Below are 24295 nucleotides of genomic sequence, written 5' to 3' on the forward strand. Positions count from 1 at the left end.
AAAAACGCAAACAAAATCGAAAAATATAAAGTTAAAAGTTTTTTGATCAATGTATAAATTTTTATTTAAAATGCAATTTTCGGTGTCTAACGCTAACTCAACCTAAAATGGCTGCAAAACGGGAATCTTCTGTTCTTTTATAATGCCAATACTCGGTAAAAGAGAATCTAAGACAACCTAAACATTTTAGAAAATTTAATTCTTCTGCGAAATTTTTTGATTTTATATTAAAATTATTTTCAAAAAAATGCTAATTTCCAGCGAAAATCGCTAACACAAAACAAGTATAATATTTGCAATAATTTATTAAATTTCCTTTTGTTTTTTTTCTTTTTTTACGCAAATCGTTGACAATTTGCTTTTGTCTTTTTTCCGCGAATATTTCAAAAGTATTGAAAAATTAATCGCTTGTTCAAAAAAGTGGGAGAAAAATGACAACATTCTCAAATACAAGGATTATAGGGCATTATGAGAAAAATGGGGGAAGATAGAGGAATAGGGAACCGACTCTGATCCCTGTTATACAATAATCACAAATAAAATAATTAATTAGAGGGAAAAGGAGAATAAAAAATTGAATTTGTTTTCAACTTACCTCTCCTCTCTGCTTCTTTCTCTGTATTCACGATCCCTATCACGTTCGCGATCTCTGTCTCTGCTGCGTGATCTTTCTCTAGGATATGTTTCAGCGTAATACCGTTCCCTATCACGATCTCGATCACGTTCACGATCACGATCACGATCACGGTCCCGATCACGATCCCTGTCCCTTTCACGACTACGTTCTCTGTATTCTCGATCGCGACTCCTCGACCGCTCACGACGTCTTCTGTGACTTCGTTCACGATCCCGGGATCTCGATCGATCTACAAAAAAGAAAAACAATATGCATAAAAATATGAAAATTTAAATTCAGTAAGATCATATTTTAATCCTAATATTAGATTAATATTTTCAAATTGATCTTATGGGTAAATTTAGTAATAATCAGTGGGGAATTATATTGACCCTCGAGAACCAAAGATAAATAAAGACAATGATAATCTTAAATTCCCGAGAATTTAAGTTCAGGTTCTATAACCGAGAATATGCTCAGACATATTCATAAATTTAAAATATGCAAAGCAGTAACTCATTAATTATTTAACACTCTTAGACTGAAACTATAACCTGAAAATTCAATTGCCTCACATTACTTAATAAATACCACGAAGTAGAATAAGAAGACCCCACATCCGGAAAACATAAACGCGTGATATTTTCAAAATTTTCTGATTTTTCTTTGACTAATTGTGCATTTACAAACATTAATATTCAAATACCAGCATTGCAATATTATGATATTTTTACCATAGAATATTTTATAAGCGAAATAAAACAGAGCTTCATATATAAATTAAAAATTTGAAATGTCTTAATATATTAAAAAAAAAGAAGTTTTTTCCACATTAAAACATAATTCATTAACAAAATACTGGAATTGTCAACAAAATAATTGAATTTTTAACATAATAGTTAAATATTCCACCTAAAAAGAAAAATTTCCAACGAAAAAGTGTCACAATATTTTTTACTCAAAAAATAAAAAAAAGTAAATTTCAAACTAAAAAATCATGTTTTACAACAAAAAAACGCGAATTTTGACAAATGGAAAAGTTCCATTTTCTGTTAAAAAATGAATACTAAACAACAACAAAAATAAGTATTTTCCAATAAACAGGTAAATTTTCAAACAGGCATAAGCCTTAAATAAAAAATAATTCTTATGAATTTAATAACACAGTAAAAGTAATTTACTGACAGTGCTAAATAATCGTTGAGTTTTTTAAGTGATCTTTGCAACATTTTCTGAGTGAAAGAAAACTGAAAGAAGCTGCTTTTAGATCAAATATCCGCCGTGTTGAAATTTTTAACAAAAATGGTAAAGTGCCTTTGGTTTCATTGTAAATCAGGATAAAAAAGTAATCGGGAGCAAATATTCTTAAAGAATTGCATATGCTATTTTAAGGGATTAAGGGAAACAACGTCTTTGTACTTTAGATTATAAAAAAATGATTTCTTAATATATTTTCAAGTTTAAAAATGAACTAAAATTATACATTACTTTTCAACATAACTCTTTTCATAATACCTAGCTTAAGATTTGGGACGAAAAGGGAATTTGCATTATACTTATTTTTAAATTAAACATGAACTAAAGGGTCTTAATCTAAAAAAGAAATCGCACCACAGGAACTAACTTTTCAGAATAATTTGAAAATTGCTATTTTATCCATTTTACATTAATTTATTCTCGCCTATCAGGGCGTTTAGAATTTGAATTATCGATCATAGTTATTTTAACCGAATCTACAGAAAAGAGTTATAAATAAATGCTCATTTTCAATTAAAATGACTAAATTATGTCTTTCAAAGAATAATTTACTGAAGATATAAACAATTCTACAGTTTTCGATGACTGGAATCTAATAGAATGAAGCTTTCTGAGGGTGAAATTTTTATAATTTGATAGTAACATTTTAAAATTATATATTAAAAAAAGTATATTATTTTCCTACCACATGGCCAATAAGATTTTAGAAAAATTCAGAATTATACAAATTTTATTATAAAAGATTAATTTTAAGTTTTGAAGTTTTTACAATATGTCGAAAAAGAATCTGAAAGATTTTAGAACAATTTTTGGAATTAAATTTTTTTGATTTGTAGAAGTTTCAGTACTTTTGAAAAGATTCGAAAATTATTGAAATCTTGAGAAGATTCGGAAAAATTTAAAACGAAATGTACATGTTTGAAGATTTCGAACAAAAAAAGAGAAGAGTTTAAGAGAACAATAAAATTGTCTCAAGATACATTGTTAAATTTAAAATGATTTCTATATTTTGAAAAACGGATTCTAAAAGAAAATGTTATCAGAATTACAAAATGACAAAAAAATTCTATGATGCTTAATAAATATTTTAAACTATTCAAACAATTCCAAGTTAATTTAAACTTGTGAAAAATTTAATTTTTTTAAATGTAGATTGTTGAAGAATTAGAAAAAGGAAGCTGAATTAAAATTACAAAAGGTTTCAAGAGAATAAAAAATTTTTCTTTAGATGCCAAGAAAAATGTTTTATATTGAAAAATTAACTTTAGAATAATGTTCTAAAGGATTTCAAAGTATTTCCAAAAAAGTTTTGTAAAAAAAAAAGCTTTTTATGAATTTGTAAAGATTTCTAGAGAATTAAAAAATATTCTTTCAAGTATTCTTTAAACTTTTAAATTTAAAAAAAGAAGTAAAGTTATACAGAGTAAACAAATTAAATTAATTTGAATGAATTCATTTAAAAATTTGCTATTTGCCATAACTATTTTCATGGCATTTAGCTTAATATTTAATAGGAAAGGGAATTTTGATTATACTTGGTTTTAAATTAAAAATTACATAAAGTTATTTCAAGCTAAAGAAAGTTGTTAAGAATGATTGATAAAATCGAGGAAAATATTGCATTGTTAATTATAACTAGTTGTGGAAAAGAACTACAGGTGAACTTTTCAAATAAATATTTCACAATTTTCATTATTTATTTAATAATAGTTTGTAGGGTTTAATGTTTTTCTCTCTCAGTTTATTTAAAATTTGAAACTATTATTTAATCCTAATGTACATTTTATTAAGAAACTTATATTCAGAGATTATGAGTTTTTTTTTTTTGTAAACAATAGATTTTCAGATACATTTTTTTAAATAAAAACGTACCAATGAAATTTGCAGAGAATCTTTTAAGGAATAAAATATAAACGCTACAGCATTAGAATTAAATAAGAATTGCAATTTTTACCTATAAAAAAATAAAAACATTAAACTCTAAATAGTTACAGTCAAATAAAGAAAATAATCTATAAGAATTCTATAAGATTTCTTGAAAAAATTTTAACTTCTCCGAATATTTTTTGAAAATACCTTCAAATGCTTTACAATCATTTAAAATCTTCGAAAGTATCTCGAAATTGATTAAAAATAATTGGAATCACTTAAAATTGTCTTAAGGGCATGTGATACTTACAGTTTCCCCGGCTCTTTTCCACAAAAATGAAAATTTTTAAAAACTGATTTCGGAGATGCTATAAAATATCATAACTGACGTCCCTGGACTCTTTTTTGAGGGATAATAACAAAAGAAATTTATTGTGCTAAATAAAAATTTTATGCATAAGCATTATTTTGAGGTTACGTTGTTTTTCATCTTTGCCTTTCCGATAATCTGGACATTATTTATGAAATAAACTTTTTGATTGCCTGCAAGCAAGGTTAGTTCCGGGAGATTAGTTACTATGTTTATTTGTAAGTCCAAAGTTTTCGGCCAAAAGTATTGTGTAGTTTGGAAGTAACGCTCGGGTGAATTGTAACACACATAACCTTGAAATATACACACACGTTGTTAGCAAATTCAAAAATTTTTTGATAAAAAAAAACAAAAAAAGTGTGTGGGGACGTCCGTTAGCATGTTCGCTATCATTTCCCAGATTTTGAAGGCAAAATATTTCTTATCCTAGTAAAAAAGCCGGGGGAATCTAACACTGAAAAAATCGATACTATTTTCTAAGCGTTATGCAAATTAATCACATTTTGCTAAATTAAAACTTTTTTTAATTAACCTACAAAAAAAGTGTGTGTGGACGTCCGTTAACATGTTCGCTATCATTTCCCAAATTTTTAAGACAAAATATTTATTATTCTAGAAAAAAGACGGGAGAACCAAAAACTGGTAAAATCGACAATTTTCTAAGTATCACATGCCCTTACATTCGTTTACATATCTTGAAAATACTTAAAATCTTTGAATTTTTTCAAATCTCTTGAAATCTTCTTAAATAACTTTTCATTTAATCGCTAGACATTCTTCAGTCACTAAAACTGATTGAAATATTTGTAAATCCTTTAAAAATAAGCTTTAAAATCCCGCCAAGTCCCTAGTAATTCCCTAAAATCACTTGAACTTTTAGAAATAATGTAAGATGTCTTGATAATCCTTAAACTCTTCCGATTTTTTTAAAAACCCTCAACTTGTTTACAATCATTTAAAATCTTTGTAATCTTTGAAATAACTAAAACTGTTTTAATATCTCATAAAATCTCTTGTAAATCCTTAAACCTTTTTGAATGATTTTTAAATCCTTTAAAAGGAAACTTCAAAATCTCTTCAAGACCCAATTTCTAGAGATCCTGTAAGATTTCTTGAAAATCCTTAAACTCATCCGATTTTTTTCAAATTCCGTCAACTTATTTAAAATCATTAAAAGTCTTTCGAAATTGAGAAAAATTAATAAAAATCCTTTCAATTTTCTTAAACTCTTTAAATTATTAAGAAAAATTACATCCCTTGAAATCTCTTCGAATTCATTGAAATCGTTTTGAATAACTTTTCAGTAACTCATTTGGTATTCTTTAAAATCACCTACACTGCCTTAAAGTCTTATAAAATCTCTGGCAAATCCTTAAACCATTTTGTATTCTTTAAAAAATCTTTGAAATTCGAATTTTTAAATAAAAAACTTGAATTTGTAACCAAATATTTGACTTTTCGACCTACAAAGATTTGCAATAAATAAATATTTTACAAAACAAAGTGGAGTTTAAAATTTAAAAAAAAACCATTAATTTTCAACCAAGCAGTTATATTTACAACCAAATAGGTGAACTTTCAAACAAAAAAAATAAATTCTCAAAAAAATGTGATAGTTGATATTTGAATATGAAAACAAATTCTACCAAAAGAGATCAATTACAAAAAAAGACGAATTTTCAACAAAATACACGAATTTTCAAACGAGTAATTGAATTTTCAACCTAAAAATATGAATCTACAACAGAGAAATGTAATAGTAGATATTTTAATTTAAAAAAAAGTTATTTCTACCAAGAGATGAATTTTAAAACCCCCAAAAAGAGAAACTTTCGAAACACGACTATTCGTTAAAAAATTAATTTGAAACAAAACAAAACGAAAGAAAAAGAATTTTGAATCAAAGAGACGAATTTTGAACAAACAAAATACACTTTTAACCAAGTAATTCAACTTTTACGCAAATAGTTGAATTTTCAACTAAAAAAATAGAAATTTTTTAACAAAAATGGTTCACATTGCAACGAGAGATAAATTTTTAACTAAAAGGATGAATCATCAACAAATTATTTTTAACATGTTGGTTCCACTTTCACCCAAGTATTTAAATTCTTAATAAAAAATATGAATGTTCAACGAATAACATAATAGTATATATTTTCAACTAAAAGAAAATAGCTGAAATTTTCACCAAAGAAATTCGTGTTGATTTTGCAACATCATAATATGAATTTTCAACAAAAAATTATTTTTCTACAAATTTAGTTGAGTTTTGAACCAAAAAAGACAAATTTGCAATAAAACAGTTTGAAATTTCAACAATAAAGGATACACTTTGAAGAAAACTTTTGAATATTCAACCAAATAATATATTTTTAACTAAAAATGTAATCACCAGGAGGAAGGAGCCACAAACAAATACAAATAGTGGAATTTTTGAATAAATAGTATGTTAAACTGAAAAAGATCAATTTTCAAATAAAAATGGACAATTAAATTTTCAGTGAGAAGAAAAATAATTTATAACCATAAAAAACAAATTTTCACAAAATGAATAAATTTTCCAACCAGAGTTCAATTCGGAGCAACAAAAAACATGACTTTTTTACAACATAATTCAATTTACAAGCTAAAAAGAAGCATTTTTTGACAAAGAGATCAATTTTCAACAACAACAAATAAATTTTTAACAAAATATTTGAGTTTTCAACCTAAAAGGTCAAATTTTTCTAGAAAACTTTTGAAAAGATTGAAAAGACTTGAAAAACATAATACTGTACAGATTTTCAACGTAAAAGTTAATTTTAGACCCACAAAGATGAACATTCAACCAATTAGTTGAACTGTTAACTAAATTTGAAACAAGAATGAATTAGTTAAATTTTAAGTGAAAAAGAATAATTCTTAATCACAAACAAAAAAAACGATTTTTCAATCAAATAGTTAATGCTTGAACAAAAGAGATTCATTTTTAACAACAAAAAAATGAATTTTTAACTAGAGTTGAGTTTTCAAGCTAAAAGGTCGACTTTTTAAGAAAACATTTGAAAAATTGAAAAGATTTTCTAAGATGAAAAGTCGAATTTTTTCGGGACAGAATTTTTTCTTTGAACCCCGAAAAAATTATCTTTCTACAAAAAGATAAATATCAACTACATCTTTTATATAGAATATTCCATAAGCGGAATAAACCAATTTAATATTAAAATTAGAATCCTTTCAATTTATTATCTTTAAAAGTTACGAAAGTGCCTCTTAAAAAATTTCCCGACTTTTGTAACATTTTATTCCAAATCACGGACTTTTTCTTGACTTTCTAGGTTTTACCTGACCTACAAAGCTACTCTAAATAATATTATTATTATTATTTTTTTTTTTTACTGAAACTAAAATATTACCTCTTCTCGCCGAACCATAACTCTTCGTTTCTACGCCACGCAAAGTATCCTGAAGAGAACTGATGAGTATTTTGCAACGATCATCTCCGGCCACCTTGGACTGTTTTATCAACGAAATTGCAGTGACTAAAGTTTCAATTGCACTCGCATACTCGCCCGCTGCTGCATCCGAAACTGCTCTCGCGATTGCCGACGAAGAAACTGTTCGATTACGTCCCATTATTTCTTCAAATTCTTGTTCACTTAATGACGGAGCAACATCTGCCCGATGATCAGGAGCTGGTGCACCGTATGGTGCCTGTAACAAACAAAAGTTGCATTTTTAATTTACATTTGTCAAATTAAAATACATATCTTTTATACTGCAGTACTTTAAATAGGAATTATTTCAATTTGAACCCTTCAAAATTATTAATAATTCAATTTTAACTTATAATTTTTGTAATTCGACTATATATTTAAAATTAAATTAAGTAATTAAATTTAAGCGTATACAGGGTGGCCGGTTTAATTGAAGAACAAAATACTAGGTCCTTTACCGGGTTTTTGCCGGTTCGCAAATATTTTTCCCGTTCAATAAAATTTTAAAAATCTAGATATAAAGCTAAACAAATATAAGTAAAAGTAATAAAAAATAAAGAACAAACTAAAGCATTCAAAGCGGAACTATTAATATTAAGTTCCAAGAATATAAATCCAGGTTAACATTTTCAATACCCTAAATTAAAGAATCAATCAATGAACTTTGAAAATTGTCAGAATTAAATTATTCATTTATTTTAGGCCATTAAATATTTTTAAATTAAAATTTGTTTCAACTTAAAGTTCTTAAATTAGAATTGAAATTATTTTCATTTTAAATAGTTTAAGCATCCTTGAAACAATTGAGCACTTATTGTTTTTAGAAACAATTAAAGTAATTTTAAGATATATTTAGAAGTTTCAAAAAGATTTAAAATTAATTTAGAATTTGAAATGATTTTCAATAATTTTAACGAAGTGTGTTTACCGAAAAAATTTGTTGATTTGTAATGGAATTTCGGTGCAAATACATTTTCTTAAAATTCCTAGGAAAATTGAAAATGATTCATTTTGAAAAATTATTTTAACAGAATATTCAAAAAGATTTTAAGGACTTTTTTTTAATTTTTAAGATTTTCTCAAAATTGCAGGAAACATTTTATTCAGTTTAAAAAATGTTTAGAAGTTCTGAAATGTTTTCCCATGAACTTCGTTTAAAATACTTGATATCTTTTTAAGTATTCTAAACATATCTTAAAATTACTCTCATTTTTCTATAAATAATACGTGTTCAATTATTATTTATACATCAATATTCGACAACTTCGCTTACAAATTAAACATTTGATTAAGCTTTCTATGCCAAACAATTAAGTTTTAAATTTTTTACTTTTAAATATTTGGCTTCAATTTAGTCGTCTTAAATTATAAGTCACATATTGCTAAATATTAAATAACTATTCTTTTTCTTAATCAATTTTTTTTAATTAAATGGGTTAAAAAATGAATAATTTAGACTGAAATAATATTTTTAATTTAATAAATCTTTATAATTAAGAACTAATTACGAATCTGGAAATTCTTTAACTTTCAACGGATTTAGAATCGTTTTATCAAATCAATTATTGTTCAGTTTTTGATACTTAAAGTACAGATCCATTTTGGAAATTATTTATTTATATTTACAGTTGATAAAATAAACCTGTTTTTTATCATAAATTTTCAACTTCAAAAATTTTTAATTTTTAATTGTTCAAGTCTTTAAGACTGCACGTTAAAATTCTTTAAATTAAAAATATAAGCTTAAAAATAAAAATCTAAAATTGAGAAGTTTTCAGGTAAAAAAATTCGAATTACGCATTATAAATTGAATATTATTAGAATTAAAAAATATATCAATTCAACTAATTATTTTAAAATCTGTTGAAATTGAACTTGGGCAGATTTTTCTTCTGAAAATATGTAGGTTAATTCTTTCACGAAAAAGGGGAAAGATTTACATTTTTTAAATGCAGTAAATTCCCTTGAAATCATCATAAGCCATTAAAATAAGTATAAATATTTTGAAATTCCTTCGATATACATTTAAACAAATTATCCCCTCTCCCCTCATAGTCCGAGATCCCGCTGCAAAATTCGACATGTATAATGTTAATGCAAAAATACAATTTTTTAATTTGCAAACATATTGTTAAAGAATAATTTTTGTTTTTTATGAAGAACTCGGTCACTGGTTCAACATTTCAATGGGTTGCCATAGTGTAACCCATGCTGAATCTTAGTTGCCGGGTCAAATTGGTGGCTTACCTTTGAACTTTTTGCAACTATCGAGTTAATGAACAAATTTTTCATAGAAATGAAGAGCGTAAAATTTCAATCATTATGCAACGTGGTTGCCACAGCTCCGATGGTGCAAACGAGTTGTTGCTCGCTTTAAAAAAAAGTCGCGACATTTTCATGGCAATTGCGTCAGTATAATTTAGTGCAAGTAACCTCTGCAATGAAGAAGTGTCTCTTGTGCGAAAAAAAGGGATGATGGCGTCACAGAGTTTGATGACGATTCGATTGGACATTTATTCAAAAAAAGAAACGTTCATTTGGAATCTTCATGGCATTTTTATTAAACCTAATTGGACTTGCCGATTTCATTTAGATTCTCACGATATAATTCAACTTCTCCATATGCGTGGTTTTTGTGACGACAGAAAGTCAACCTTTGGCAGCATTTTGTAAAAAAAGTCGTCATCAAACTCTGTGACGCCATCATCCCTTTTTTCGCACAAAAACAATTCTTCATTACAGGGATTACTTGCACTAAATTATACTGACGCAATTGCCGCGAAAATGTCCATCCGAATCTAGTCGAAAACGATCGTGTCATCGTCTTACTGTACTATGAAAAATTCGTCCATTAACTCGGTAGTTGCTAAAAGTTCAAAGGTAAGCCATCACTTTGACCTGGCAACTGAGATTCAGCACGGGTTACACTATGTCAACCCATTGTTATATTGAAGCGGTAACTGAGTTCTTTATTAAAAAAAAAAATTATTCTTTAACAATGTTTTGCAAATTTGGAAAAAAATGCCATAAATAATTGCTGTTTTGGAATTGTTTTTTGAACTTTGCACTAAAATCTCTATGGCAACCGTTTACAGCAATGGTCAATTAATAACAATACAGTTTAAAAATTTTTATTTTTGCGTTAACATTATACATGTCGAATTTTGCAGCGGGATCTCGGACTATCATGAAATAAAAGAAATTTACGAGCCAGGATTTTTAAAATCTTTTGAAATGCCTTGCAATTTTCTGAAGCTCTTGAAAGTTCCTAGGAATTTTTTTAAATATTTTAAAATGTTTCAAATCTCTTCAAATTATTGAAATTATTTTCGAAGTCCTTGGAATCTTTTAAAATGTCCTCAAATCTTGAAAATCTTTGATTGTAACTGGAAATGTTTGAAAATCTTTGAAATCCCAGGAAATCCCTAAATTCATGTGAATAATTCTTTGAAATACATTCAAATTTTATAAAATCCCGTTCAATTACATGAAACACAAAGAAATCACCTGAGATCCTGGAGAATTGATTGAAATACTTTAAGAGCTCTTATAATATCTTAAAATTGTTGAAAATATTATAAAATCCCTTAGAATCTTTGAAAAAAAGTACCATATTTTCCGAAATTCAAAGAAATTCTTCACAACCACATAATCATTTTTCAAATCGCTTCAATCAATTGAAATCATTAGAATTCCTCGGAAGTTTTTTTAATCTTTTGAAAATTCTTTGTAATCTTTGACATCACAACCCACAAATATTCCAAATACTTTGAAATCCTAGCAAATTGTTAAAAGCAATAAAAAATTCCTTGGAATCTTTTAAAATTTCCTAAAACATTTCAAGTACTTTAAAATCTTTTTCAATCCTTTCAAACTTCTTAAAATTTCAAAAATGCGTGCTCTCGAATATTTCAAACCCTTTAGAATTCCTTGATTTTTTTTTAAGTTCCTGAAAATTCCTTGAAATTTGTTTAAAATGCCTTAAAATATTTCGAATCTTTTGGATTGAATTCCAATTAAGATTTATTTTAAAATGTCCTAAAATATTTCGAATCCTTTAAATTAAAAAAAAAATAAATTTCTTGAAATTCTTTGAAATCTTTTAAAATAACATAAAATCTGTTGGGGATTTTGTAAAATGCACCAATTAACAAGCATTAGGCATTATTGAAAAGTTCTGATGTGTGTTTCTTAAATTTTTGGTCATGTGATCATTCAGTCAGTTGTTTTCTGGCTTTCAAACATTTCCATAGCCTCGTGTCGTTTGATACTACGTTTTACAATAAAACAAACTTAGTGGGACGATGGTCGTGGGGGGCTAAAGCGTAGGCTTCAGACCCACTCCATCGGCTTGCGGGTTCGATTCCCGCCTCGCACTCTGGAATAGCCTCGGCAGCCCATGCGGTGAACACTAGCCTAGCAAGGGAGTTGTTGCTCATCTCCGGAGAGTCGTGGGACCGGTACCTCTAGAGAAAAAGGTTTTCTCTAAGTACTTAAAGCTGTTACTCTTGGTGGTTCGGAAACCACCTTGAACTGTAGGTCCAGTCAGGGGCGGGAGAGGCCGGTCGGTGAACAGGAAGATCGGGGCCAGACCTAAATGACTGCTCCCGGTCTAACTATTACCCAGATTAACTTGCGTCAACGTTGTCCCGCTGCTTGAGCTATGTTCCAGAGACCTGATGGCGATAGTCACGGATCTTAAAGGAATAGAAAAGATTGTCATGGGATCGACTTACTTTCCATATGACAGCGATACCAATCCACCAGTGAGGTACGTACACTGGTGGAATACTGCAAGGTAAGGGGTCTTCCTCTTCTGTTGGGGTGCGGTGCTAACTCCCACCATACCCTGTGGGGTAGCACGGGCGTCAACTCGAGAGGTAAGGACCTATTGGAATACCTAATTACTATCAATTTAGATATTCTTAATACGGGGAACACCCCGACGTTTCGTAATTCGGCCAGGGAGGAAGTCATTGACATCACTCTCTGTACCAGCAGTTTTACAAATAACATCAAGAAGTGGAGAGTCTCAGACGAACCCACTCTCTCAGATCACTCACTGATAGAGCTCGCGTTGGAATCCGCTGTGCCCACCGGCCCTAAATGGGTCAGAAATCCAAGAAGAACGGACTGAGGTCAGTTTTCCACAGAGCTAAGAAGTGCACTCTCAGGGATGCCCAGGTCAATTAGAGACGTGGATACCCTGGAGATGGCAGCCGAGATTTTCACGGAAGCCATCAAATCCACTTATGAAAGTAATTGCCGGCCTTCGAAAGTCCGAAAGGCTGGAGAGACATATTGATGGAACTCGAAACTCGAAAAGCTTGGCAGGCAAATCAGAGAGAGGTTCCGAAGTGCCAGTTCTGGCAAAACGAAGGAACTGTGGACTTCATTGACATCGATGAGGGATGAGTATAGGAGTGCAATACGCAAGGCAAAGCATAAAAGCTGGACTAACTTTTGCAGAGGCGACCAGACTGGACAAGCTGCTTTCTCGAAATCCGGATGCTATTCTCGGGGCGGCACCTCTGAGGCCATCAAAGTCGCCTGTGGCCCAATTGGACCCGAAACGACGGCTAGCCAACGAGATTGTGACCCCAGCCAGGGTCAGGTGGGTCCTGAAATCCTTCAGTCCGTACAAGTCTCCCGGCCCGGATGGTATATACCCAGTCATCTTACGGAGGGGTACGAGAGTAGTCTTTATTCCAAAGGCTGGCAGGATCGGTTATACTTCACCCAAGGATTTCCGACCCATTAGCCTCACATCTTTCCTACTAAAAACAGTGAAAAGACTCGTGGACAGATATATCCGCAATAAGGTCTTTTCAAGTAGTCCTCTTCATAAGCAACAACACGCCTGTATGGCTGGTCATTCGACCGAGACGGCCCTGAGCACTGCAGTTGACCTAATTGACCACGACCAAGGGTGACACCACTTTATGTGGAACCGTTGACTCGGAATGTTCGCAGGGGGGCGTTCTATCTCCCTTGCTGTGGTGCCTGGTAGTGGATGAATTGCTTTATCTACCCACGAGTCAGGGCTTCCACGTCATAGGCTACGCAGACGATATACTAGTTATTGTGCGCGGCCAGCATCCGGATGCGCTCTTCGGAATAATGCAGGAAGCACTAAGAATAGTTGATTCATGGTGTAAGGGGACATGACTATCAGTCAATCCGAGTAAGACGGATGCAGCTATGTTCACCAGAAGGTACAGTTGGGGACCTACGGGTATATTAAAACTGGGGGGACAAAAACTCGAAATCAAAGGGCAAGCCAAATATCTAGGAGTCATCCTGGATAAGAAGCTGTCATGGAACAAGCACTTGGAAAACAAGCGCAAGAAGCTTGTAGCGACTTTCTGGCTCTGTAGAAGAGCCATAGGAAAAAGTTACATTCCTATTCCATAGGAAACAGCGATCCTGCGACCCAGACTAACCTATGCGGCAGTCGTTTGGTGGACCATGGTCGAACTTTCTACTGTGAAGTCCCGACTGGAGAGAATCAGGGGACTGATTCTGAGAGGTATCACTGATGCCTCGAAGTCGACACCCACGATGGCCCTGGGGGCACTAATAGGATTAGAGCCCCTCCATCTCACCATAAAAACCGCGGCTGCGAAGGCGGCCTGGAGACTAAATATGGTAAAAGATAGCAGTATCTCGACAGTTATGCCACTACCTCTTCGACAAGAGATACCCGGTTAGCCTATCCACAAAAGAGGAATGGGCTAACAGTGAGGCACACCTGCCTAGTGACGGAGACAACTGGTTCACACATGGCTCCAGGAACAAAGAGAACGCTGAAGCCGGTGTATACCATAGAAGGAATGGAATGGGCTTCACAATTGCGATGGGGTCCTACGCAACAGTTCTACAATCTGAGATTATGGCAATGCTCCAGTGCGCCCATAAGGCAATGGAGTACGGTGGGAAAAGAACATTCGTATCTGCTCAGATAGCAGGGCTGTTATCACGGCTCTGAATGGAATGACTACTACATCGCTGCTAATATGGGAGTGCTTTGAGGCACTGAATAAGCTAGCGGCAGAAAACCGATTCACTCTGCTCTGGATCCCTACACACAGAGACATCAGGGGCAATGAAATATCGGACAGGTTAGCAAAGCTAGCAACAAATGAAGATTTTGCTGGGCCTGAGCCAGTTGTAGACATTTCCAGTAGGTCGGTCACTGAATATATCAACAGTTGGCTGACCGAGGAACATCAGAATGAGTGGGATGCGGTCTCTGGCTGCAGACAGACTAAAACACTCTTGGGCTCAAAGCTAAACCCTCATCAAGCGAAAGAAATTCTTAAGCTCGGGAGGAAGGAAGTCAAAATCCAAAGAGAAATTTTTATAGGACATGGAAACCTCCGGTACCACAGACATAAGATAGGGCTTAAGGAAAGTCCCCTCTGTCGTCTGTGCGGAAAAGATAATGAAACTTCCACTCATATCCTCTGTCACTGCCCCTCGATTGCGGGGAAACGTGTAACACTCACTGGCAGTTTCTGCATCAGCGAGTCTGAAATATCGGCCAACAGCGTGACCGCGGTCCTCTCTATGGAAAGAACTTTGGGTCTACGCTTAAGGCTCATAAGGGGACGCAACGGGATCACCCAAGCATCAGGGGCTGTGACGGTCTCAGCCCAGAATATATAATAATAAAAAAAATTAAAAATAGTTTATAAAATTTTCAATCAGGCGTTTTTATTTTTTTAGCTAATAAGACGTTCCAATTGAAACAGTTCAATTTATAACGTTAAAATCTAGAATTTTTTAAATTGGGAATTGAATCCGAATTAAAGTGCAATTCAATTTTAAAAATTATTCATTCATTTATATTCACAGTTGATCAACTAAAAAAAAAAAATCGTTTTTTTTTTGTATAAAAAATCTTCGATATTAAACGCTTCGAATTTAATACATTTTAATTTAATTTTTATTATTTTGAAAAATTGTTTTAAATAAAAATGTACGCTTAAAAATTAAAAATCTCGAATGAAAAATGTTTAAAAGTGGAAGATTGTCAAATTGCGCATTCTAAACTAAATGGTGTCAAATTGAAAAAGGATAACAATTTAAATAATTATTTTTAAAAAGTGGTAGAAATCAAAGTTTAAATTTTAAGCTAGAAACATTGAAAATTGAAACATCAATTTTTTGTTACTGAAAACTTCTTAAATTAAAAGTTCAATTATTTTCATTTTAAATAGTTTAAACATGCTCGAAAATGTTCAAAATCTTGAAAAATGTGGAAATTTGTAAAGTTCCCAGTCAAAAAATAAAGTCACTATCATTTCCAAAGGGGAGGGGGGGCACAAGAGAGTAAGGGAAAGCCTTCCAGTCTGAAATTATTGTATGTACATTGAAAAAGAAGCCTTGGAAATAAAGTGAAATTTATTCTAAAAATGTATCAAATAAATACCTGTGCTGCAGGAGGGCCATAACTGTGTGGTGGTCCATGAGGAGGTCCGTGAACCTGTGGATGAGGAGGACCATGAGGTGGGCCATGTGCAGGTCCATGAGGTGGCCCATGAATTGGTCCAGGAGGTCCTTGCTGATGCGGAGGACCCTGCTGGAAAAAGGCCGGATTCACATGCGGCGCTGGACCACCTGGTGGTCCTTGAGGAGGTCCTTGTGGCGGTAAACCATGCCCTGGTGGCATTCCTCCCGGCCCTGGCATCATTCCTAATTAATTTAATGAAAAAAAAAACAATTTTATTCTACATTCCTAAACCATATGGTTCTCTACTAGGTGATACAATCAATTAGAACCCTTCTACTTGTTTCATGCTGATTATTTTTCCATTGTTTTTCAATCTTGAGTGCCATATTTTTGTAGTAAAAAATAACCATTAAGTATTGAAGGAACCAAAATAACTCTTAGCCATTCATACGATACAGGGTGGCCACAAAAATCAATGGTCAAAATTTCCTTCTTTTTCTTTTTCACCGAGGCTTTTCCTCAAATCCTGGGAAACAAAATTTCCTGAAAATTCCAGGTTTTCCCCAGGTATCCCAAATTTTTTCGAAGTATAATTTTTACGTAGTACGGGGCCATTCAAATACTTAGCATTTTTAAAAACAATGACCAATTAAGTGAATATTTCAGTAAAATTGATGTAAGTGCTATATTAAATTGAAATTTTCAAATGTTTAACTTTACAAGTAAAAATATTGCATTTTTAACAAGATAGATGAATTTTGAACCAAAAAGATCAGTTTTAACAAAATATGCAAATTTTCCACTACACAAAAGATAAATCGTCAACCTAAAGTTAGACTTGTTAAATTTTCATTGAAGAGTTTTTCTGTAAAACAGAGAATTTTCCGTGAATAATATTATTTTCAGCCAAAGAAAAAACGAGTCAATACAATAACTAATTTTTCAAACAAACAGATGAATTCTCTATTAAAATTATGAATCTACAACAAACAAAATAATTTTTAACCAAATTTTGTACAAAACGTATACCAGTTGATGTTTCCACAAAAAATATTTTAATTTTTAATCACAATCAGTTAAGTCAACCAAAAAAGACGGCCTTTCAACATGGGAGAGAATAGCAAAGAAACTTTTCAATTCACAACAAAATACATGCATTTTCAACCAAAAATAGAATATTTAATTTTCAATTAAAAAATTTAATTTATAAATGTATAATTCATTATTCCCTGGGCTGCCATTCCGATTTACTTGAAAACACTGAAAGTGTCTAAAAGTGCCTGGATTTTAACCCAAAAAGTGACTAAACGGAATTAATATACCTAAATAATAATACGAAAATTCTTTTGAATTTAAAAAGAGTTCGATTCATAGGCCTTGAAAACGATTCAACTTAAATTCAAATGAACCAGAAAAACGCCCAAAATTCCACTTATTTCCGTAAAATCATAGTGAATTTAGGAGAACTCAGGGAAACTAAAATGCATTCAATGAAAATCATAAAAATCTGTTGAGTATTAAACAAACTTCCTACTTTACAATCCTTTAGAATCCCTTCAAAATTATTGGATATATGAAAAACTCATTTTAATCTTTTGAAATAACCTAAAATATTTCAAATTCTTTCAAATCTTTCAGATTGAAAAATCCTTGCAATTTAGAAAAAAATCATTACAAATCATTTATAATCCTTCGAAATCTCTTCAAAATGATCAAAATATTTTAAAGTTCTATTGAATCTTTTTAAATAACCTAAAATATTTCAAATCCTTTCAAATCTTACGGCTTAAACATTCATTGGAATTTAAACAAATATTCTAAAGTCTTTAAAATCCCTTGGAAGTCCTTCAAATTATTGAAATCTATTAAAAATGCCTTGTAATCTTTTAAAATGCCTTAAATTATTACAAATTATTTAACAGCATTTGAAATCTTCCTTTGAAGTCTTTCAAAATTCTTTTCAACTTTTTAAAGCTGTTAAAAATTCCTTGGGATGTTAAAAAATACCCTAAAATATTTTAAAAAATCGTTGAAATCCCTTCAAATTATTAAAACCTATTAAAAATAACTTGGAATCTTTTAAAATGTCCTAAAATATTACAAATCCTTTACTATTCTTTAGAATCCCTTCAAAATGATCGGAATATATTCCAAATTTCTTGGAATCTCTCAAAGTACCCTAAAATATTTTAAATCGTTTGAAATATTTCGAAATTCTTTCAAACTTTTTAAATCTGCTATAATTTCTTTGGAACTTAAAAAAACTCTAAAACCTTTAAAATATATTGGAATTCTTTTAAATTATAAAAAAATTTTAACTCTGGAATCCTTTGAAATCCTCTGGTATCCATTAAAAATGATTGAAATCTATTAAAAATTAATTAAAATCTCTTAAAACATAATAAAATATTTTAAATCCTTTAAAATCTTTCGAAATTCTTTCAAACTATTTAAAGCTGTTTGGATTTCTTTGGAATTAAAAAAAATACTCTAAAATTTGTAGTCAATTGGAATTTTTTCAAATTATTAAAATCTTAAAAAATTCCTTGGAATCCTTTAAAATCTTCTGGTATCCATTAAACATTATTGAAATCTATTAAAAATTAATTAAAATCTCTTAAAACATAATACATAATAAAACATAATAATACATAATAATAATAATAATAATACATAATACATAACATAATAAAATATTTCAAATTCTTTGAAATATCTTTAAATTCTTTCAAACCTTCTAAACTTGTTGAAAATTCCTTTGATATTTAAAAAAAAAGGGTGATTTGAAGAAAGGGACCGAAAGTTACTTTCTGGCAGAACTCATTATTCTTGAGTTATTAAAAATGCTTATTACAAAAATTCCCTAACTTTTGCCATTTTTTCTTCTTTAAAATCCCTGACTTTTCTTGACCGGCAAAATTTCCTGGCTTGTCCCGAATTTCACCGACCTGCGGCCACCCTGATACAATTCTCTATTATATTCTTACTTTCCATTCGTTGTTATATAATTTGTCAAGATGATCAAAACAGCGGTCATTTTGTCCTAGAAAGTAATTTTGAATACTCAATTAATGCCAAATTGTCTGAAATATAAAATTCCCTCAAAATCATGCAAAACTAAATTCAAAACTACAAAAAATCAAACTCTTATTATCTCAGTGCAGTGCTCACCACCCATGGAACCTGGCGGAGGTCCTCTTTGTGGTGGGCCTTGGCCAGGTTGCGGGCCTTGCATATGTTGATGTTGAGGGAAACCTGGTGGTCCCTGAGGCCCAGGATGCATTCCTACGTAAATTAATCCAACTCTTTACTAGATTTTTCAAATTCGCATGCAATAATTTAACTACAACTTCTTCTTCTTCTTAATAAATAAAACAAATAAATAAATCAAATTCAAATCAATAAAAAATAGTTTTTTTATACAAAATTAATAATAAAAGTTTATAATTCATTGGTAAAATAAAGTAAGAGTAATCCATTCAGTTTGAAGAGAAAAAAATTAATATTTTTATTACTCTTACCAAAAATTAAACAGTTCCATTTTTAACCAAAATGATAAATTTTCAAACAAGAAGATTAAGTTTCTACTAGAAAGACAAATTTCCAACAAAATACATAAATTTCCAACTAAGTATTTGAAGTTCTGATTAAAAAACGTCAATTTTCTACTAAAAGAAAACGAATTTTTAACAAAACTGTCAAATTTTCGACAACAAAAATTTTACCAAAAATAAAACAGTGATTTTTTTATATAAAAAATGGAATTTTCAACAATATAGTTCAATTTTCAAAAAAAACAAGTGAATTTTTAGCTAAAAAAGAAAACATTTTCAACTAAAAATGGAATACTTAAATTTCCTGTTACAAAAATTAATTTTCAAACGACAAAAAACAGAGAATTTTTCAATAGAACAGTTGAAAAATTGAATAGTTGATACTCCTACATAAAATGATTTTAATATTAAATAAAATAGAGTAGAATTGAAACAGAAAAGGAGAATTTTTAATAAATACTTCATTTTCAAGTTCAAAATGTAAATTTCAGAACGAAGTTTTCAATTAAATAAATGTACATAGAAAAAAGTGAATTTGTAACTAAAAGATAAATTTGTACCCAAAAATTAAATAGTTCACTTTTCAGATAAAAAACTAATTTTGAAACAGGAAAAAGGAGGTTTCAACTAGACTTTACATTTTCAACCGAAAATAATGAATTTTCGACCAAAAAAAAAATTATTTTCTACCAAAAAGTCGAGTTTTCAACTAAAAAATTAATGCTTAACAACCTCTTTTTAACAGACTAGTTCAATTTGTAACCAAAAAAATTAATTTTTGTCTAAAGTAAATGAATTTGCAAACAATATGAAGAATTATATAAGATAAAGTCCATTTTTAAACACGTGGTTGAATTTTCAACTAAAATGATCAATTTTCACGTAAAGAAAAACTAATAAAAAAAAGTTAAATTTTCAACCGAAAAATGTTTTTCAAACAGATCGATTAATTGTTAAGTATCAAGATGAAAGAGGCGAATTTTTATTTTTAACTAAAAACGGACAAGTTAAATTTCTATTTAATCAATTTTTAACGAAAAAAAACCTGATTTTATTGTAGTTTATTTTAAACTAAAGAGATGAATATTCAACAAACAACGTAAAATGTAATAATTGATATTGCAATAAAAAATATTTTTAATTAAAAGCCCTTAAATTAAACCAACAAGAACGATTTTTCAACAAATTTTTCAAATAAAAATGTCAGCTTTTAAGTAAAAGTAAAACAAACAAATTAAAAGGTCAATTTTCCACTAAGGAAAAGAAGCTTGAGCCGATAATATTTATTTTAAAAAAAGTTACATTCAATAAAAGAAAAGACGATTTTTCTTTAAAACAGTTGATTTTTTAATTTGAAAATATGTTATGTTCGGGAAATTCAAAACTATGCAAAAAAAACTGATCCTACATAAAATATTAAATTTGTTGTTTTCAAACTGAATGACTGACACTTTAACTCTGTTTTACGAATTAACTATAAACTTTTATTAAAAATTTGTATTAAAAAAAGCTACTTCTCATATATTAAATTTGAATTTTTGCAGAACTCAGGCCTAAACAGAGCGCATACTCTGGTGAGTGGTAAAATCCCACTTTAGTGAAACAAAACAAAACTAAGTTCTAGTTCATAAGTGACCAAGAAAAAATAATCATTGTATTTCAAATCGATATTATTATTTAAGGGAAATTCATTTTTAACCCTTAAAGGACACCTGGGCTTACTTGGACCCCACGAATTTTCCAATTATTTTTTTCCGATTTTCTACGATTTTTTCAAGTTTTTTACAAATATCAGGCCTCACAGTCACTATGGGATAAAATATAGACACCGAAGGCTAAACAATTCAAAAATAGGTATCAAAAATCTCCATTGACTACAATAACTTTTAAATAAGCTTAGACAAATTTTTCGAAATCGAAAAAATCCATTCATTTCAGTAAAAATTAAGTAATATTAAGGAGTTTAAGTGAAACGAGAAAAATTATATGAAATTCATTTTAAAAAAATCAAACAAAATTTTAAAGACAATCAATGGAATTCAAAACAATTCAAAAACATGAAAAAATCATTGAATTGAGTAAGTTTAAAATGAGTTTAGAAAAATTAAAGAGAATTTATAAGAATTTGATTAAAAGCCTAATAAGTAAATGTGTGAATCTAAAAGAATTTAAAAGGATTTGAAAGAATTAAGAAGAGATTATCAAGAATTCAGAGCGAATTCCAAATATATTACAAAAAATATTTAAAAATCTCTTGAAATCTTTGAAATTTCATACAATCCCTCACTTCTTGTGAATAAACTCTTTGAAATCTATTAAAATATTATAAAATTCCGTGAAATTACAATCTTACGATACTTCTCGAAACCCTGTAAAATTTATTAAGATACCGTGAGAGCTTTTAGACCCCATAAAATCATTGAAAACCATTATAAACTTAAAGAAAACTCCTTCGTATCTTTTGAAATATCCTATCACATGACAAGTTCTGTAAAATCCTCCCACATTTTCCAAAATTCTAGGAAATTCTTTAAAACCGCATGCAATTTTTTTTAACCCCTTCAAACTGTTAAAACCCTGGAAAATACCTGGAAATTGTTTAAAACTTTAAATATTTTAAAATACCCTCAGATATTTCAAAGCGTTAAAAAAATCTCTTTAAACTATTGAAATAAATTTAAAAAGTTGTGGAAATCTTTTAAAATTTCCGAAAATATTTCGAATCCTTTAATATCTTTGAAATCCCTTAAAACTTTTTAAAACTCTTGAAAATGCCTGGGAATATTTTTAAATAATTTTGTCAATTGATCCTCAGGACCAATTATATTAAAACATTTAAAAACTCCAAAAATCCATTGAAGTAAGTAGAATCAAATAAATTTAGAAGAATTCTCTTCAGGTCTTAGAAAATCTTCGAAATACATCACTTCTTTTGAACAACTCCTTTAAAATCCACTAAAATATTATTAAATTCCCGTAAGATTCTATGAAATCTGGGATATTTCCTGAAATCTTGGAAAATTTATGGAAATACCTTGAGAGCTTTAAAATCCCTTAAAATCATTGAAATCCTCGGAAATCTTATAAAATCCTGTAAAATCTTTTAAAATATCCTAAAACCATCTAGGTACTGTAATATCGTTCTCTATCTTCCAAAAATAAAAAAGTCTTTATCCTAAAATATTTCAAAATGCCTTATAAGTTAATTTATTGAAACAAAAGTGACATTATTAAAACTTATATATTGAAAGTAGTTAAATTAGTACTGAGGTATTGTATTTTTTTCCCTATTTTGCATTGTTTCAACATCACTCACGATTTTTTTTTCCAATCGAAAATATAGTTTATTACAAACTAATAACGTAACAATGCTTGAATGAAATGTGGGTAATTTTAAAAATAAAAAAATTAAACGAACCCGGTGGCCTATTCCAATCGGGTCCTCTAGGCGGGGCTCCTCTCGGATCGCCTGGAGGTGGTCCAGGATGTCCAGGTGGTACCCGAGGTGGTCCCTGACCTGGCGGTCCAGGAGGTCCTCCATGGAATTGCTAAAAAAATCCAGTACAATTAGTAGCTATACCTATAATTTCCATCACTGCTAATTTTGAATTTTCCCGGGATTGGAATTATACTTCTTTTTTGAAATTTCCCTGTCCTAACTCAGCAGTTTTATTCATTTCGGGGTGTCTGCTCAAATCCTGGAATAAATTCCCTGACAGTTCCAGCTTTTATCCAAGTATAATTTTTGAGTATTTTTTTAAAGCATCAACTCGGAATATTTATACAGTTTCGCAAATTTACTATAAATATTGCTTTCTTTCAGTTTCTTGAGATTCAATTAATATGTTTAATTGAGAAGGCTTTGGCAAATTATATTAAACGATATTCTTAAATATATAACCGCCATCGATTAATTAAATAATACGAAGAACATAATTTAACTTTTCAAGTGAAAATATTGCATTTTCAAAAATATAGATCAATTTTAACAATTAATTTTCAACAAAATACATGAATTTTTAACTAAAAATTATAAATTGTCAACTCAAAATTGAATAGTTAGATTTTCAGTTAAAATTTACAGTTCAACAAAAGAAATGAGTTATCAACTAAAATTATGGAATATTCAATTGGAATAGTTAAATTTTCAACAAGTGATGAATTTTCAAATAAAAATTAAATAACTCAATTTTTAGTTTGAAAAATTAATGTTTAAGCAAAGAGATTAATTTTCGCTAAAATAATGAAATTTTAAACTGTAATGATTTTCAGTTTAAAAAATTATTTATAACCAAAAGAAAAAACTAATTTTCAACAAAATAGTTTAAGATTCAACTGGAATAGTTGAATTTTCAGTAAAAAAATTAATTTGTCGTAAAAAAGCGAATCATTAACAAAACTGCTTATTTTTCAACCAACTAGATGAACTTTTACAAATAAGAAGATTAATTTTCTACAAAAAAATACGATTAGTCAACAAAATACATGGCTTTTCAATGAAATAGTTAAATTTTCAAATAAAAAAAGACAACTTTTGAACCGACTAGTTGAATTTTTGCCTAAAAATGTCAGTTTTAAATCAAAAAATAGAAAATTTAAATTTTCAGTTTGAAAAATTAATTCTCAATCAAAAGGAGGTATTATTAACTAATATGGTGAATCTTTAACTGGAATAGTTGAATTTTCAAAAAAAAA

General features: G+C 29.7%; 1 protein-coding gene across 5 annotated transcripts in view; it reads right to left on the reverse strand.

Annotated features, from left to right (window-relative positions):
- LOC117180054 (cleavage and polyadenylation specificity factor subunit CG7185-like) overlaps nucleotides 1–24295 on the reverse strand; it is a 60418-nt gene that overhangs the window by 21264 nt on the left and 14859 nt on the right. For 4 of the 5 annotated variants that reach the window (XM_033372366.1, XM_033372365.1, XM_033372364.1 and 1 more), the window contains exons 5-9: nucleotides 23019–23148; nucleotides 19218–19331; nucleotides 16026–16288; nucleotides 7511–7808; nucleotides 596–866 (exon numbers count right to left, since the gene is read on the reverse strand). In XM_033372366.1, coding sequence (XP_033228257.1) covers nucleotides 596–866; nucleotides 7511–7808; nucleotides 16026–16288; nucleotides 19218–19331; nucleotides 23019–23148 — 1076 coding nt within the window. The remainder of the gene's footprint in view (nucleotides 1–595; nucleotides 867–7510; nucleotides 7809–16025; nucleotides 16289–19217; nucleotides 19332–23018; nucleotides 23149–24295) is intronic. The other variant, XM_033372367.1, reaches the window with a different exon arrangement.

The sequence above is a fragment of the Belonocnema kinseyi genome, chromosome 9 (assembly GCF_010883055.1).
Source record: "Belonocnema kinseyi isolate 2016_QV_RU_SX_M_011 chromosome 9, B_treatae_v1, whole genome shotgun sequence".
NCBI classification, from domain to species: domain Eukaryota; kingdom Metazoa; phylum Arthropoda; class Insecta; order Hymenoptera; family Cynipidae; genus Belonocnema; species Belonocnema kinseyi.